Here is a 17,500-nt window from a genome sequence, read left to right on the forward strand (position 1 = left end):
AGTCTGTATCTGACCGAAATCAGTATTGGCTCAATTCAACAACAAAAAACAACAATAAGTGGGGGCAAACCAGACTCATTCAATATGTATTTGAGCACAAATATAAAGTTTTCATCCGGACATTAACTTTCAATATTCGGGCAAAGAGAAATACAGAATTTTGAGGTATATTGTAAGAAAAAAGTGTTTTTCTACACCATACTTTTTTGGTGTATTTATAAATTATTATTATTATTAAATTTTTTTTATCAATCAAGTATGTACTTGTGTACCAGTTCTAGGTTGGCACCCTAAAAAAAAGTCTTGTTGACACCCTTGCCGAGGTGATGTAGTTAAGGCATGAATTAAATATTTTCATGTTACTATAACAACAAACAGTAAGCTCCTACAAAATGAATGTTGACAGGTTGTACTCTAATCATTTACACCCCACAATTATTACAATGTGCATCTGACAGAATAGTAGGAGAGTGTGACATCATTTCACATGACATGAAGATCTTGGACTTCCACTCGGTGACCTGACTCCTTCAGCCACGTGCTAAAAACCATACAGCTGACAAGGCAGGGAGCAACCTTCATGTAATAAATATGCCTTACACTGTGGTTCAAACATTTATAATGTAAAAGTAATAAAAAAAACAACAACCACCCACGCAGCAATAATGACAATATTGAGTGTCTGTTGTGCTGCTGCTGCTAGCCCCGAACACTTCACCATGGGAAGAAATTGGGGGAAAAAAAGATTACAGAGTGACTGAGGAAAGTCCACAAAAGCAAAAAGAATATGAGAGCGAAAGAACAGAGAAACAGACAGATGGGAGCTGGAGAGTCAGTGCGAGCGAGCGAGAGTAACAGAGAGAACTAAAAAGCCAGCTCAGTAAACTGGTATGAAGGTGCAGCCGTGTGGTGTGTATACGGTTGGAGGAGCACTGATTAGAGAGGGCCTGTGGGAAACGCATACATGCCGGTTTCCACTTAGCCGTGAAATGATTTCATACATCACACTCACAGTGAGGACGAATAAATGCATTTACAGTATATGGCAGCTTGGTGCAGGAGCAGCCGCGCAAAGGCATATATATATATATATATATATATATATATATATTAAAATATCAGGTTACACTTTGCAGCTCAATCCAATAGTAATGTGGCAGTAAGGAGGGAGGGAGGTGTACTGTACGCGTGTGCGTAGTTCTATACCTTTTCGTTAACAAGTGACTGAAATTTAACAAGTATTTATAACCCTTTGTGGAAAACAAGGACATGAATGATATATCAACTTTCACAAGTTAAAAAAATTATGCGATACAATCAATTATGATGGGTGCAGCAAGTGTAGGAAAGGAGATTGACGTGCGTTCAAAACATTAAATCAACTAAAAGAACAAAAATAAAAAAAAAAATTCCTGAATGATGTTAAATTTGTATGCAAAACCTATCTAATGCAAAAATGATTGGGTTTAAATTTCAAGCATACCTGTGCATCAGAGTGTGCTTCATACTGCGCTGCTGAGCCAGAGCTCTGGTCGAAGGTGTACATGAGTCTCAGGTCCTCCTCATGAAGCTCGTGGCCGTCCACCTTTATGGACCCTTAACATTAACCACAACAACATGAAAATGATCAGAGCTACAAGTTATGGTACTGAACCTAAAAATAAACATTGTTAAATGGCAAACAAAATAACATCCATCAAGTCAGAGAACAGCGTATGAATTGTAAGTATAAGTAGATTTGCTGTTGGTGCAGAATTCAACACCAGTGGAACCCTACTGTGTCTCAGCATCATCAGACCACATATCTGAACCACCATAAATTATACAGCCCACACAAAACTCACCAGCGGCTATGAGAAAATGAGTCAAAACCATACTTAATTTGCTACCACAAATATTAAGATTTTCCTCCGGGGTCAGGATATTCTCGGCAACAATCATGTCGGACAAAACAATGTGTTTGAGTCTACAGAGACGATCATGAACAATGTTCTGGTACATTGTCAGTTGGATGTTGAGTGACACAAGAACAATAGATCACTCACATCACTACACAATATTAAATAATGATAATAACATAAAAACTCAACTAGAAAAGTATAACGTACGGATTTTTAGATGCTTTCTATAAACATAAAATACCACCAGTCTAATTACAGACAATGTATAATTTAAGAGAGGATGAAACTCCGTTTATGCATTTGTAAATGATCTATCTTGATGCCCATTATGATTAAATCGATGCTGACAACAGCCTTTTATGCAAATTGGATGATAAACAATTACTTGCCAGGCTATTCTCCTAATTAAATTTGAGTACACTGCCAACTGATAGTGTGAAATGAGTATTTGTTTCGGTGTTTGTCTCGTAGAAAGGATTCTAGAAATGGTTTCAATTACACCTAATCATACTGAGTAAAGTGCTCTCTTAACCCGCATGCATGCCAGGGCTTTGTTTTGAATTAGCATGGGTCTAAAACAGTATTCACTTGCATTTTCAGATTCCTCACATTGCAGTCTTCCTGGCCAAATCCACACGAGATCTGAGCTTTTAAACAATACAGCAAACCCATTCTAGTCAGGTTTATATCTCCATTTTGCCAGTGGCAGCAATTACCCCCGTCTGTGTCCTGACTAAAAAGCGTGACAGGGTTCTCCTCTCCTCTTCACTTCTCCAAACCCAGAGGCTGGGTGAACCAGTCACTCCCTTTCTCTCTAATCCTAGATTTCCATGGTTTGATTTCCTGTGCCCCTCCCTGCTTCTCCGCTCTTTTCCACCTTCTCTCTTAACCTCTTTTCTTCTGCCCCATCGAAATGATGGGATCAAAAGCGGCAGGTAAGGAATATTGAGTAATACAACCAACGGTCGTGAACGCACATCAGTTTCTCGCCAAATTGCCACCCTTCTAGTCTAAAAAGGTTTTCTGAGTTACGGATTCTCAGTTAGAAATTGCTCAAGAGGTTAAAAGTGGACTGTGAGTCTGAGTCAAGTCTGAGCCGTTAGCTTTTTCATGTATAGATTATTTCAGAGACAGTGGTGTACCTTCCACCAATTGTCTGCTAGCTGAAGCTTGATACTGTGTTGAACTATTCCTTTTAACAGAGATAGGTGAAACATTATACCGTTTAGCACCGTAAAAGCAGGTTTTGTAATCTAAAACGTCCCATCTTGCCTTTAATCACAAGTCAGTGAAATGTTACTTGGTTCCGCTGCACACAATCATCTGTGTGTTTCCTCTCGCCGTCATTTTTCCACCATCCTCTACCACATCTATCTCTTTCCTTCCTTCGCCCATCCTCCTTCTCTCCTTCCAATTGGCTTCACTTCAAACATCCAAGTGATTGGAAATGTTAAGTTCCCACAGCCCAGCTGACCTCCACTGCTTCCTTCCCCAGAGATTCTGGGGGCTCTCCTCGTCTCTCTATAATTGGAGAGACAAGATACCTTGCACAGCTTTGATCCGTACTCCAGCTCTGATTATAGTTTCAGAAGGGTAAGGGTTTGCATTCTGAGGATAAACTGTCTGTCTGTACTCGACTTCATTGCAAGGACTCACAGTTGAGCTTTTAGTGAAATATATATGATTTCAACACAATTTGTGCAGTTGTAAATGTGTGTAAAATCCTAACACTAACCTGCTGTTCTTCACTAATTAATGATTGTGTAAACTAAATCATTGACTACTGATTTAGTTTTTGGCATAAAGACCACACATGGTAAAAAACGTGCATGTGTGAACAAGAGAACTTCATTAGCTTAGAGATTTTCCTTTGAGTGTAATTTTTAAGTTCACAGATATTGATTCTTTTTTTTAAAAACACAAGCAGACGCCACACACGGAGAGCAATACCTGTCTTCTGGAAGGCCTCTAGCTGTTCGCTGGTGAGCTCCTTGATAGAAGCCGTGACGGCTTTGAAGGCCCCCTTTAGTCTCTTGCCCAGCACCATGTGGTCCGGCTCGGCTCTCAGACGGATACCGTACTTGTCCTTGTCTGTTGACAGTGTCAACTGTCGCACGTTAAGCTCCTGGAAGATGAAAAAAAAAAAGACACAACCTATGTCTTAGAAAAGGTAATGTCGCTGCCTTGATGCTTCCCAAGTATATGGATGAGTACCAGTTACTAGGGTTGTTACTGTTGATAAAAAACAAACAAACATGAAAACGAATACAAAAAACCTGATTTCATTACATGTCGTTAAATCATTAAATGCCAAAAACATTAGCTAAATAAAATGAACAAAGCCTTCCCGGCAACAACGCAAATGTTAAGTGACCCGGTTGCATTTGTTCAGTTTAACCTTTAAACATTTTAAACTCTGCACCCAACATCGGTCTAATCAATCCAAAAGCAATGTAAGACTTGAAATAAATGAGTTAGTTACAAAAACACTGTTCGCAATCATTAAAGTGCCAATGCACATTAAAAGTGAACTAAAGCTAAACTTAATAGAAAACTTAAAAACACAACTCAAGAAAATAATTAAATACTTTAAATACCCCAGGCATGTACTGTCAAGAGCAAATCAATAATTGATTACCATCGAGTCATGCACTTACAGAGCAAGTCAGCCATGAAATCAACGAGTAAGTGAGTCCTCCTATACAGGCGGTACTTCTGCCTTTCAGTACAGTACAATTCATTCCTAAATCTAAACGGAGATAGAAATCTGTGATCCGGTTATGTCTGGTGTAGCAATAGAGATACTAAGTTTAGCCATTGTGACACCCACCCTGGCCTGCCATGCACAGCTTCTTTCAGTCAATCACACTGAAAAGCGGGACTTAGTTCGAGCATATCTGAGCACAGATAAGCTGCTGTAGTGGGCTGAGTGTGGGGTGGAAAATAGCAGCTGGAACTTCTGTTTCGAGCTGAGCCTGGTTTGTGAAAATAGGAATGAATCAACGCTAAAGTGCACAAAGAGCACCTCTCTTATCTCAAAGACATTTATGGCTTTGTTTGTGTGTGGTGTTGGTGCATTACAATATATTCAAGCTGCTGTCAAACAAAACAGCAAGTCATTGGATATTTCCACTGAACGTCTTCAGCTCGGCAACGAGCTTGTCAGCAAATCTAAGCTGATCAAAGCTACAGCCATCAACCGCCAATCCAATTGTGTGCCTGCTTTCTTCATTAAGGCTTCCGACTGTATAAAATACAGGAAGTACTTTCCATCACATCACCCACTGGTTTCTGAAGAGCCGTTTTGAAGCTGAAAGTGAGTGGCTCTGGCCGTCGCCATCTTGACGACACAGACCAACTCTGAAAGTGGGCTTAAGCTGAGGCGGGCCTGAGCGACCCAGCAGAGCTAGCAGCTAGCAGCTAGCAGCTAGCGACCAGCGACCTGGTACGGCACCCACCGGTCACTGAAATATGCCAGTGCTAGCATTAATGGCGATAGTATCCGCTACTCTATACATTGGAAAGGCATTTCTGAAGGGTCTCGAGTTAAGCGAGATGCTTTGTTACATCCTGTAGGAGTCAAATTAAAAACTGTAATTGCTCCAGACGTGCTGTAAACAGAAAATGTAATTCACTCAGAGAGCAAGTCAGCCATGAAATCAACCAGTCAGTGAGCCAGTCGATAACAACAATAGCTGCCCAATCGCTGCACATTTAGGTAGGGATAAAATAAATTGAAATGAATCACAGAGAAGGATCAGTTAAATAGTAATAATTATAGAATAATAATGAAGGAATCTAAGTAAAAGCTGCAGTAGAAAGGTGAAACCTAACTTTCAAACGCTCAGCTCAACTGAAACTACATCAATAGTAAGAGAGTTTGAAGGTTCTTCTCTGGGCTGCAGGACCTTAAACTGCTCAGTTCGGATCAAATAAACCTTGTTTACTGGAGGGAAGCTAGAAGCCGGCAAGGTTAAATGTTTTCCTCACCAGAAATCAAATAGAGTGAGAGATAAGAAGTGGCTCCAACTAAGATTAAGCTTGAAGGTTCCAACAAAAGGTTGCACCAGCAGCCCTTTTACAGGTAATCCCCATCTCATATATGGAAACAAGAGCCACAATCAATTTTCCATCTAAGATGCATCACTAAGAATGGAAAGACTTCAACATTTCCAGGTAAAGCATTGAAAAGCCTGAAACATTCTTACTTAAGAGTAGTTATCTAAATCAGCTGTGGAACAACATTGACTTATTGAGCTTTGTTGGTGCAAAAGCAAACCTAAAGACAAAGGGATAATGTCAGTTTAATGGCTTCCTGCACTAAATGACAATTAGTCTGTCTGAGTTTTTTTCCCCCAGTCTTTTGGGCAGCACCTGAACGGACCAGACACACTTGTAATTAATCTGCATTTTCCGGTACATAACCATACACTGATGCATGTTATGTGAATGTTGTATTACAAAATAAAAAAGACACTGACAGTGGAAACATTGATTTTTATATAGTTGAACATACAGGATGTCTAAATGGCAAAAGAAACGTGACCTTACCAGCTGTTGCAGGCTCTTTATGTAACACAAGAGCTAGAAGAGCTGCGTGAACTATAACGAAGCATATTACTGTGACTATGAAGTACACAAACACATTAACAGTAATTCAATGATTCCGTGTGATGGAGAAAAAAAAGTCTGCATTCTGTAGTTGATGAAGGGTTTTGCATGTGAGGCAATTGGAGTAGATCAAATGTAAAACCATTTTCCAAGGCATCGGCTCCTCCCCCTTTTTAGATGAACCAACCGCAGACATTTAAATTACAGCTGAAGATGCAGACTGTGTGCGAGCATGTGCTCCCTCCCCTCTATCAAACCAACACACTGGCAGGTTCTAGGAGAGCTTATCTCTTTCACTTAAACATCTAATGATACTGATCAAAGCGGAGTAAAAAAAAAAGTAGGAGCAGAAGATGCACCTCTTTCCTAAAAGCAGAGAACTGGTAAAGTACTGAGAAGACCGCACAAATCATCGCACAAACACAGCGTGTTCTACTTACTTCCAGGATGTATTTCTGCAGGGACTGAATGTCTTTCAGAGCTTCTGCGTCCTGGTGAATAACTACCACCTCCTTTAATGGGTACTGAAATACACAGCAACATTACAGTGGGTCATATGTTCCAGCACAAAAAAAAAAAACAACACAGAAATGGGGTTGTCATATTTGACACAACAACATAACTTAGTGCACTAATATGATAAAACCATATCTATGGGAGAGCTATAGGAAGTCCTGACAATGTCTGATGCCGGATGTGTGAAGCAAATACTAATATTCGTAGATGTAAGATACAAAAATAAAAAAGCAATATATTTACAGATATTAATCATTCTAGATAGGGATCCTGTAAATAACTGTAAACAAGTGATATACATGATATTTTACAGTTAACAAAACACAAACATGTCTTTGGTATTTCTGTGCTGCAATTTCTTGTTAGTCGGGACATTGCAATCGATATAGATCGTATGTTTCCCGGAGTCTTAATTCACTGTGCCTCTCATACTGGAGCGCATGAATAGAATAGTGAAGTCGATGATTCACCTTAACGGGCAGAGTCTTCCTGTCTCGGATCACTCGGCCCAGCTCAATCACGGACTGCATCTGACAGACGGCGCTCTCGATGCGCTGGTCAATCACACTCTCCCTGAAATACGGAAACACAAATAAAGAGAATCTAAGCATCACCACATCATACGTAGCGTTGCAATGCCATGGTATGAGTGTCTGAATAAACTCTGCCGTTTGGGTTATATACGGGAGAGAACGGTTTTTTTAATCCGAAACCCTTAACCTGGTGAGACGTTTGCAATTGCAATGGGGGCCACCTGATCGAGCTGCCTCCTTATAATAAGTGGATGTCGGAAGATGAGAAGAACATCTTTTAAAACAATCCACCTTCTTAGCGAGAGTCACTCTGTATTCTGTGAAATCGTGTTCCATTTCAAGGCACAGTTAGGGGACGTAGGTGCGTTTCTGCCAAAACGTACAGGCAGCGGTGGTCATATTCTGGTTAATCAGTGGTTTAGAAATTTAAAATTACTATTATATTGAGGAAAATGAATAACAGAGCAGGACAAGGTTAGTACCATATATCTTAATAAAGACAGAGTTCAGAACCACCAGCTCCAGAGTTTGACTCGGGAGCATCCACTAATAAGGTACACTGTGACTTCCACCGCTGAATTCAAATTAGAGCTGCACAGCCAGATCATCACGCATAATAGCGATATTAGCCCTAACTGTCTGGAGGAGCACACTGTGTGTGTGTGTGTGTGTGTGTGTGTGTGTGTGTGTGTGTGTGTGTGCGCACAATGCTTGTTCATTTATTCCAACAGCCTGCTTCTCCATGTGTGCACACAACAGTGGCGTAAAATGAGAGAGGAGAGGACTCCAAGGACAGCCAATCATTTAATGAGCTGATTGAGGAGCAGCTCTTCCCACCGCCTGATTGGTGGCTGACCTTTGGGAGGGGGGGGTGAAGTGGTCCCATTCGACAGCAGGAAGGACAAGCGGCTAATAAAGCCGCCGCACTGAGTGCTGCCAAAGTGACAGGAGAGATTATATGAACCATTACACAAACAATTTTCCTTACGCTAAATCAAGTGGATATTTAAATCATGTCAGAACTTTTTCGTTGTTGAAGATGATGCAATTAAGTTTGGGCAATTAGACATTCCTCCCGGGCTTTACAGAACTGATCAGCCACCAAGACACACATTTTACACAAGTAATAGAAGTGAATATATATCCATCTGCGAGGCCGACAGTCAAAAGACAAGAATTTTGTATTTCTGTGTCAGTATTTCTCTGTTTCAAGAGCACAAATGCTTCTCTAAATCTCTTTTTGCGTTCTAAATAAGGCGGCAACAGTTTGACTCTGAAAATACAAACGGGGTTAGGCTGCTTTTCGAGAAGATAGGGAACTTAAGAGAAGCTGTGCACAAGGATTTCAATGTCTTTCTCAATGACCATGTTGCTGCTGTTACTAACTTTGTAGCGCTGTGGAAAATGCATCTGCGATTAACTTTTATCACCCAGAAACAAAGTCTTGCATTTGACACTACTAAAAATATCTGCTCAGAAATTGCTCAAAGGCAAATCTTTATCTACAGAACTAATAATTCCCATGTATTTTAATACATGTTTAAATGGAAAATTTGATCAGAGTATCAACTAACAACACAGAGGAAGAGGAAGCAGCGAACAGCAGGAATAAAGAGAAGAAATGGTTAAGACCCAAAGAGAACAGCTGCTGTGAAGCCTGAAACTTCATTTAGAAACTACTGTGGACGTCTGAGCTTCAAAAGGGTCCACTTTGAGGAGTTCAGAGTGTGATACGATTGGGGTACAGCAAGGCCACGCACTCTAGCTGAGACTGATTAAGCTCTGCACTAACAGTGGATATCCTCTGAGAAAAAGGACGTTCTCCTTTTTGAAACATTTGATCTGCATTGTGTGGATGAAAGGTACGATATAAAGTTTATTTTCATTCCTATCATAAATAAGACTGTGACGTGCTGCTCTAAATAATTACTGCAAAGCGAATATATATATACGATGGGATGATCAATCGATTCAGACAGATCCCGATGCATTGCATTCCATGATCAATCTAGTTTCTAGAATAAATACGTTGTTTCTTTATGTGTGAATTAGCGGCTTTGCTCATTTTCCCTATAGCTTTACATATTTCATAAAAGTGTGATAATTCCCTCTTTCGTTGGCTGTATTTCAGGCGAGGCAGCAGCCCTTCTCAATTTCTGCCTGGTTTCTCCAAGTACAATATTCAAAAGATGTGGGGAGCGACCAGGGGAAAACAGGTGACACATTGACATCACAATCGCAAAAGAGACACTTTTAGCTCTCGGGGCTCTCATTTTTCCCTCTTTAATTTAAGCTTTAAATGAATCAAAAAATGTGAGCTTTATTCGAGGCTTTTTCCAACCTGACTTGGGGCAGCATGAGATAGTGGATGCTGCTGCTGTCCTTCTCTTCGACAGAGGCGGGATCGATGAGGTGACGCATATTTTGGTACATCATCTCTGTAATGAAGGGTGTGAAAGGAGCCTGAGGAGAAGAGAGAGGGGGAAAAAAAGCAAGTAGACACGAGAGAGAAAAGGAAGAGAAGATTATTAGATGCTCTGTACTGTAGTTAATTTACATTTTCTGACAATAAGGTCTAAAAGTCAGAAGCATCTGCATAATCAGCATAGAAACTGATTTTTACGGTAGTTTTTTTCCCCCCTCAGTGGTGATAAAGTTCAAACGGAATGGTGCCAGAGTGAGGTTACTTCTAGTGTAACTTTCTTCCATTTCAACCATGGTTAATTAATTTCTCACAGCTGATCTGTATTGATCTGGGTTAGGCTAACTGGTGCTTAGCATGCATCTCGCCTCACATGCAAACATCTCCAATGTGTTATAAATAAAAACTCCTACTGCTCATGCATAATTCATTGCCATGCCAGCACACACACCTCGTCCATACCAGCGTTATTTCTTTGTGTCTTGCATACACAAAAGCAAAACCTCACCATGAGACATTTCCCCAATACAATTTATTTTTTACACACACACACACACACACACACACACACACACACACACACACACACACACACACACACACACAAAATGACTCACCATCAGCCTGCACATGGAGAACAGAACACTGAAGAGGGTTTCCAGCGCCCACAGGCAGTCCTCAGTGCCACTCTCTCCCTACAAAGTTCACACACACACATAAAAACAGTCAATCCCCTTGGAACAGTGAAAAGAGAAAAGAGCCCTTACACACATCAGCACATGTTTCCCCAATTCACTTCAACCGAATGTTGACTTGAAGGGCCGCAAACTGATTGCTCCAAAATGTCCGCAGATGGTGGCGATGATGAGGACACTTAGTGGTAGCTTAAATCACTGTTTCCATTAAAGAAAGATACAGGACATAAACTGTAAAGAGTATTTGCATCATCTGTATTTATACACTAGTGTATGATTATACTTTGACTCATCGGATCCTACTACTGCTCGTGACTGTCCCTCCTGGGACTCCATACGTTTTAGTCATTAGCGGCGCATTGCATCTGCCTTACATAATAACCTTAAATCAAAACAAGCACCGATTCAGAGCAGTTATCTCACCTTCAGACGGCGTCTGTTGGTCCTCACGTACCAGTTGGTAAGCATGTCCACAAACTTGACCAGGCGAGGCACGACGGTGTACAGGTGGTAAGCTGCAACAAGAAACTACAGTCTAGTTTGTCCTTTCTAGTTTAATAAAGCTGAATACAGAAACAACGTGTTACCGGATGGGATCGACTTTCAGATATTAAGTACTAATCTTCTTAGCCACTGTCCATATGAAGTGATGACAGCAGTGTGTGTGTGTGTGTGTGTGTGTGTGTGTGTGTGTGTGTGTGTGGTGAGGATGTCTCACCATCCATCTCAGCCTTGACGAACTGGATGAGGGACTGTGTGAAGGACTGAATCCATTTGTCCATGATGTTGTCACTCAGCTTCGCTGTGTTTTCATTGTACAGGAACCGAATCTCATCCTCCTGACACGTTAGTACACAAGCACACACACAGTTAAACAAAACATTAACATACGTCACCATTGTTCTTACAAAGAAGCACAATATAGTTGATGCGAAGCTACTGAAATCAGGCCTGAAACCTGTCCCACATATATACGAGAATATAGGCAAGAAAAGTAAAAGTGTGGACCTGAAAAAGAAAAGAAAACACTGTTGTGAGTCATCAGCATGTTCTGCAGCATTTTGTCACATGTGCCACCTACAGGCAAACAGAGTTACTACAGTCATTCATTTTTAAAGGTACTGATATAGTTATTAGGTAGGCTAGCCTGCTTTCACGGACTATGATCATATAGGTTCCCTTGTCTGATGGTCAGATTCCTGAAATAGCGTGATATTAAGACTGTCAATATTTTTTAATCGGAAATAAATTGTATTTAATTTATACAATCTCAGAAAAAAATATCAGTTTTTTTAATTATTTCTAGTTTTGTTGTCTGTGCGTGTGTGTGAATGCTGTAGATATTACTTTATTTGTCTGTAGGTGGCAACATTGATACGTTTAAATTTACCCACAGGCTGGCAAGTGTAAAAGTGATCACGTAAAGTGACTGGAGAGCTAGTACCCTGTGTGAAGAATCTATTCAATTCAATTCTTACTTCTTAAAATTGCTCTCACAGGACAATCTGGAAAAAAAACCAAATTTAATACTTCTGATGTTTTTTTCCCCAATCTGGACCCAAATACCCTCGGCCACTTAACCAATCACAGAGGGGCATCGGGACGAAGCATTACTGCAGCTTTTACGGCATTATTTCATGGCACCAACAACAAGTGATTTCCTTTTTGTTCCGGTGATTACCTTCTAAATAATTGGTTAATAACACTAACAATCTCCTGTGCTATCAAGCATTGCTGTGCTATTTAGACCAGGAATAGCTAAAGCAACACCGTAGGAGTTATGCAAGGTGAGAGCTTTTTATTCCGTTCATTACCTGCTGTAATCTTTGTACGTTCTGTATCAGGAAGCGATAGGCGTTATACCACGGCAGGAAGACATCCTTCAACACGTCTCGCACCCCCTCCTCTTTGAAGCGCAGGTTCTCTGCTCTCACTACAGGGGAGTTGATGAGGTACAGTCTACGAGGAGAGACGGAGTTGGTCAGTGTGGCGGCATTGATAATGAGTGAGTGAGAGAGCATATAAGTCTGCAGTTTGTCAGTCCGACCCGGCCCTCTAAGTTCTCACTGATGCGCGCAAACACACACTACCGCTGCAGCGCAGAGGCGTGTGTGGGACAATGAAAGGACAACGCTCTCTCCGATACTTGACAAAACACACCCATGAAAGGAGAGAAGTTAAATGAGCCCGAGTCCGAATCAAGCTCCTGGGTCTCCAGGAGTTTCAGGACCTCTAACAGTGTGTACACAGGTAATTACTGAGCTGTGTGTATAGATGTGTTTGAGTGTGTGACACTGTTTGTGTAAATAGAACTAAACAAATGAAGTATACATTTGTTGTGTATACAAGTATGCACAACAAAACTTTGCAAAACTGTGAGAAGCTGCCTCGTGTTACACAATGTTCTGAGTTACTTTAAATGCACTAAACGGGAAGGTACAGGGATAAAACAAAGTATAAGTAAAACATATAAATACATAAGCAAAACTAAATCACTTATTCTGGAAGAGAAAACATTTCAATATCTTCTATATAAAGCCTGATACGATCACATTCCTTTTTAAATTGCAAACGATTGAAGTCTGGGTTTGCCAGCTGTCAATACTGCCCTATTGAGCTCTTGTAAAGACAGGAAACAACACAAATCGTTGCAAGCAAGCAAACCACGCACACGGTTATACGCGAGTGACCCACGTCGTTAATTGTGACGGTACCTACATATTGAACGGAGCAAGAAGAGCTGCTCTGGGCTTAAAAGAAAAGGTGTAAGTTCAAAACTTCTTGCCACAACATTCTTAGGTAAACACTTCACTTTATGTTAAGTAAAAACACTTAAAGGACACCGTTAAAAAGGAAGCAGTGAGGCCGGCAGCATTTTCTTAATGCAAAGCAATTCAGCAGTCTGGATTTAATTAGCTCCATCAATTAGTTTAACTGTCCACCTTGAATAGATTCTGCACAACGTTTTGGGCCAAAACCAAATTTTACCAACAGCATCCCATTACAAATTAATCTCTTATCTCCATCAAGGCCAAATAAAGACACTGCTGACATGACAATAGAAGAGAACCTGAATAATCCATATGGATATAATAGTCTGTGGCAGGCATCAGCACACTGGGTTAGAGTGGTTAGAAAAGGTTTTCACGACGACTCCGGAAGCGAGCTAAATGATGCAACTTCATGCAATAGGCTGTGAGCGATTTTAAGAGCAGCAACTACTGCAGATACCCTTGACATAAAATGCAGAATAGACAGAACCATCAGATGGTTAAATACCTAAAAATGAGCAAACATGAAGACAGTTGACACTGAAAATACCAACAAAAAGCCCTCACAGTGAAGTATAGACACTTCACCCTCTCACTGCTTCAGTTTCTATCAGACATATGTACGCCTTTTTACCCCCCTTATCTCTGCAACTCACTCTTCATCAATATATACGGGTTGAGAGCATATGGCGCAACTTCATAGTGCTTTATTCATTAGGACATGTGGCCGTGGCACTTTCACTGCTCAGGGCGAAGGAGCGAATGTATGAGGAGAAACGTGTGTGTGAACGCGGATGTACAGTATGGGTGAGCGTGTCTATACTGTTAGCAGGACGAAGTTTGAGCCTAATTAAGCGTGGACAGCGATTCAAAAGCCTTTAAAGCCATGCCTGCTAATAACATAAGGTAGGTTAATGGTAACGCACAGAACCCTGCCACCGGCACAAAGACATTCATGCTTCAGAAACACACACTCATTCACATTCAAGCACAGAGCTGACCTGAGGGCATCCGCTCCATATTGCTGCACTATCAGCCCTGGATCTGGGTAGTTCTTCTTGCGCTTGCTCATCTTCTGTCCATCGCTGCAGGAGTGAGACAAGCAAAGGCATTAATGCGCGCGCGCGCGCACACACACACACACACACACACACACACACACACACACACACACACACACACACACACACACACACACACACACACACACACACACACACACACACACACACACACACACACACACAAAAGTGCATGTCAGAAACCAAGCACTTGGTATTCAAATTAGTCAAGTCCTTCCAGGTCAGCAGGCCACAGTGCTGCATTTAGACCCCGGGGCTGAGGACACGACAACTAGCCCTATTGTAGAGCGGCTCGGAGGGCTAAATGTTGCAGCACACATACCACAATGATCATGAGAAAAATGGGGATGAATTGGCAGGTGGAGAAGAAAAGAAATGGAACAAATTGTAGTAAAGAGGAGGGGAACCAGTGGGTTATTGTAGGCAAACACGAAAAACATTAACGTCTGCAGAAAAAAAAAAAGAAGCTCAGAAATGTGCTTGAAAATGACTGAAAGCATTAGTTTGGCAATATCCTGTATTTTTCTTACTGTCAACAAATCTCGTTAAAACCAAAAACCAACCCTGCTATTGAGTATTGCCTGTGTAACCAAAGCCTGATTGGAAATCTCTCTTGAGACCCATTGTTGGTTTTGATATTTTCACAGAATTTGTTGACCAGAAAAACAAGAGAACCGCCTTAATCTTTAACGAAGACTCGTTTTATTTGCAAATGAAAGAAAGACGAGGAAGAGGGGCTTGTTAATAAGTCAATGGACTCACCTAGCGAGGACCAATCCGTTAACGATGACATTCTTGAAGGGCGGTCTGCCAAACAGCGCTGTGGAGAGCACCAGCAAGGTGTAGAACCTACAGCAGGATTCAAAAGATAGCACACAAGGTCAGCGTGACAAGCAGGTCTGAAACATTACAAGTCATTCTTTCTCCGAGGTAGGATTGAGGGAAAAAAAAAAATCACTTAATTCTTAATAAACTAACTAATTTAATACTTTTATTCTGTTTAATTCAAAACCAAAAATGAGTGTTTTAGAAACACAACATTCATGCTGTGCATTCGTCATTTCCCTGAATGCACTCAGCAGGAAAGGACTCAATGTCACCGTTCCTCTTTCCATCTATCCATTCATCCACAGCTTACCATCCCCTCGTCTGGTCAATGCCTTCGGCGATGAAGTCTGCCGGGAAAGTTTCCTCAAACTCCTTCCTGTTCTCAAAGGGGTAGTGGGCCTGGGCGTACGGCATGCTGCCGCTCTCAAACCAGCAGTCGAACACCTCTGTGATCCTCCGCAGCACGCCCTTACCGCACCGCGACGGGATCGTCAGACCGTCGATGCTGGGCAGAGAAAGTGGTGACAGGAGGAGGGAAGGAAAGAGAAAGGAGGAACAATTGTGAAGACAAATGGCAGCAATAACACATTGAACGGTCCGGTTTTATTTCAGGGTTTTCGTATTGCCGTGGGGCACTTTTCAAACATCTGTACACTACATGGATCCGAGCGTCTATAGGCTTTTTTTGGCTGCAGTCCAAAACAAGGATTTTTTTTTTTATAATCTTTTACCTCTGGGAACGAGGCTTAAGAAAAAAACAATGTTGCTAACGATGTGCTGACATCCACTAGAATGAGCTCGGTTATTGCTTTGGGTCACAAGCTTCAGACACAAGGATATGGATTAATTTACTCCACACACCGACTTCCTCAGATTCAGCCCGCGAAAAAAAAAAAAGAATTGTTTCTTCAGTAAAGTCACGTAAACGGAGGGAAACAGATGAACCTGGGTGTAGTAGCTACAAAGTGTCAGGTGCCCACTAATAATAGATTAAATTCAGTTGTATGAATACAAAAATAACAACAGAATATTAACATCACATATACACAGAAAGTTGATTAAACACACATTTACTTTCTTTTACCATTCAGCAACAGCCTACTGCACATTTCTAGAATGATCAGCACTGAACTGCAGATTACACCTTCAGTAATCGCTGAAGCCCACTCTGCTGCAGCACTCTGCTGCTTCTAAGAGCTCTGCTCCTGGGCCTATTGAGGAAAGGGAGAGTGTTGAGCAGGAACGTTCCAGAAAGAAATGCACTGCCGAGTACATTTTGAGTAGTTTATTATGTCATTTTTGTGGTGCGTTACTAAGATTTTGCTAAAATGTTCGCAATTTCGGGCAGAGCCATTATCTCTGGGAGTTGGCCACTTCACACCTTATTATATGATGTAACAGTCCGCCCATTTAGCTGTTGAGAGATCCATACATCTTTTTGTATTTATTAAGGTTCAACCAACTGCACACTTTTCAAACCTGGTTTTAAACATCTGATGAACTGTTACAGAACAAGGTTTTTTAATTAGATGAGTTTCTTTTAATCTTAAAGGACTGCTAAAATCACTTCCATCACCTTTCCGTGTCTTCCAAACCTGCACAGGCACCTTATAAACACACAATCCAAACACGGGAGCAGGACCACGGATCCTTTTTTCCTCCCCAATCAATTAAAGTTGGCCAACCCCGTGGAGGTGATTAAAGGCAACGAGCAGAGGAAGAGGAAAGTGATCTGTGTTCCACAGCACACTTCTGGTTCAGGCAGACAGGTCACATTAGAGAGGCGGAGGGCAGATTTAAACGTGCACAAATTCATGTACCAACACACACACACACACACACACACACACACACACACACACACACACACACACACACACACACACACACACACACACACACACACACACACACACACACACACACAGATACCATATTATGAACTGTTCTCATGTTAACCCGTCTACACACATACAGCCGGTGAATCTGAGGGTATCACACTAGCAGACACACACCACTGAGTACATGCTCAGGTGGTTGGCTAACAATCTCTGAGTTGGATCAGTGACTCACCTCTCCCGATGCAGATCACTTGCTTTGACTCCGGTCAGTTCCTCCAGTTCAGCTATGGACCCGACACA

General features: G+C 41.4%; 1 protein-coding gene across 1 annotated transcript in view; it reads right to left on the bottom strand.

The window, feature by feature from the left end:
• Nucleotides 1–17,500, bottom strand: part of iars1 (isoleucyl-tRNA synthetase 1) — a 42,922-nt gene that overhangs the window by 281 nt on the left and 25,141 nt on the right. The window contains exons 15-27 of the mRNA XM_068712327.1: nucleotides 17,433–17,500; nucleotides 15,670–15,864; nucleotides 15,294–15,380; nucleotides 14,451–14,534; nucleotides 12,493–12,637; nucleotides 11,397–11,517; nucleotides 11,102–11,193; nucleotides 10,601–10,678; nucleotides 9,903–10,024; nucleotides 7,499–7,601; nucleotides 6,953–7,036; nucleotides 3,852–4,026; nucleotides 1,484–1,596 (exon numbers count right to left, since the gene is read on the bottom strand). The exon at nucleotides 17,433–17,500 is cut by the window's right edge and continues 6 nt beyond it. Coding sequence (XP_068568428.1) covers nucleotides 1,484–1,596; nucleotides 3,852–4,026; nucleotides 6,953–7,036; nucleotides 7,499–7,601; nucleotides 9,903–10,024; nucleotides 10,601–10,678; nucleotides 11,102–11,193; nucleotides 11,397–11,517; nucleotides 12,493–12,637; nucleotides 14,451–14,534; nucleotides 15,294–15,380; nucleotides 15,670–15,864; nucleotides 17,433–17,500 — 1,467 coding nt within the window. The remainder of the gene's footprint in view (nucleotides 1–1,483; nucleotides 1,597–3,851; nucleotides 4,027–6,952; nucleotides 7,037–7,498; nucleotides 7,602–9,902; nucleotides 10,025–10,600; nucleotides 10,679–11,101; nucleotides 11,194–11,396; nucleotides 11,518–12,492; nucleotides 12,638–14,450; nucleotides 14,535–15,293; nucleotides 15,381–15,669; nucleotides 15,865–17,432) is intronic.

This window comes from Cebidichthys violaceus, unplaced genomic scaffold (assembly GCF_023349555.1).
Source record: "Cebidichthys violaceus isolate CVI_PGR_0920_01 unplaced genomic scaffold, fCebVio1.0.p SCAF_17, whole genome shotgun sequence".
NCBI lineage: Eukaryota > Metazoa > Chordata > Actinopteri > Perciformes > Stichaeidae > Cebidichthys > Cebidichthys violaceus.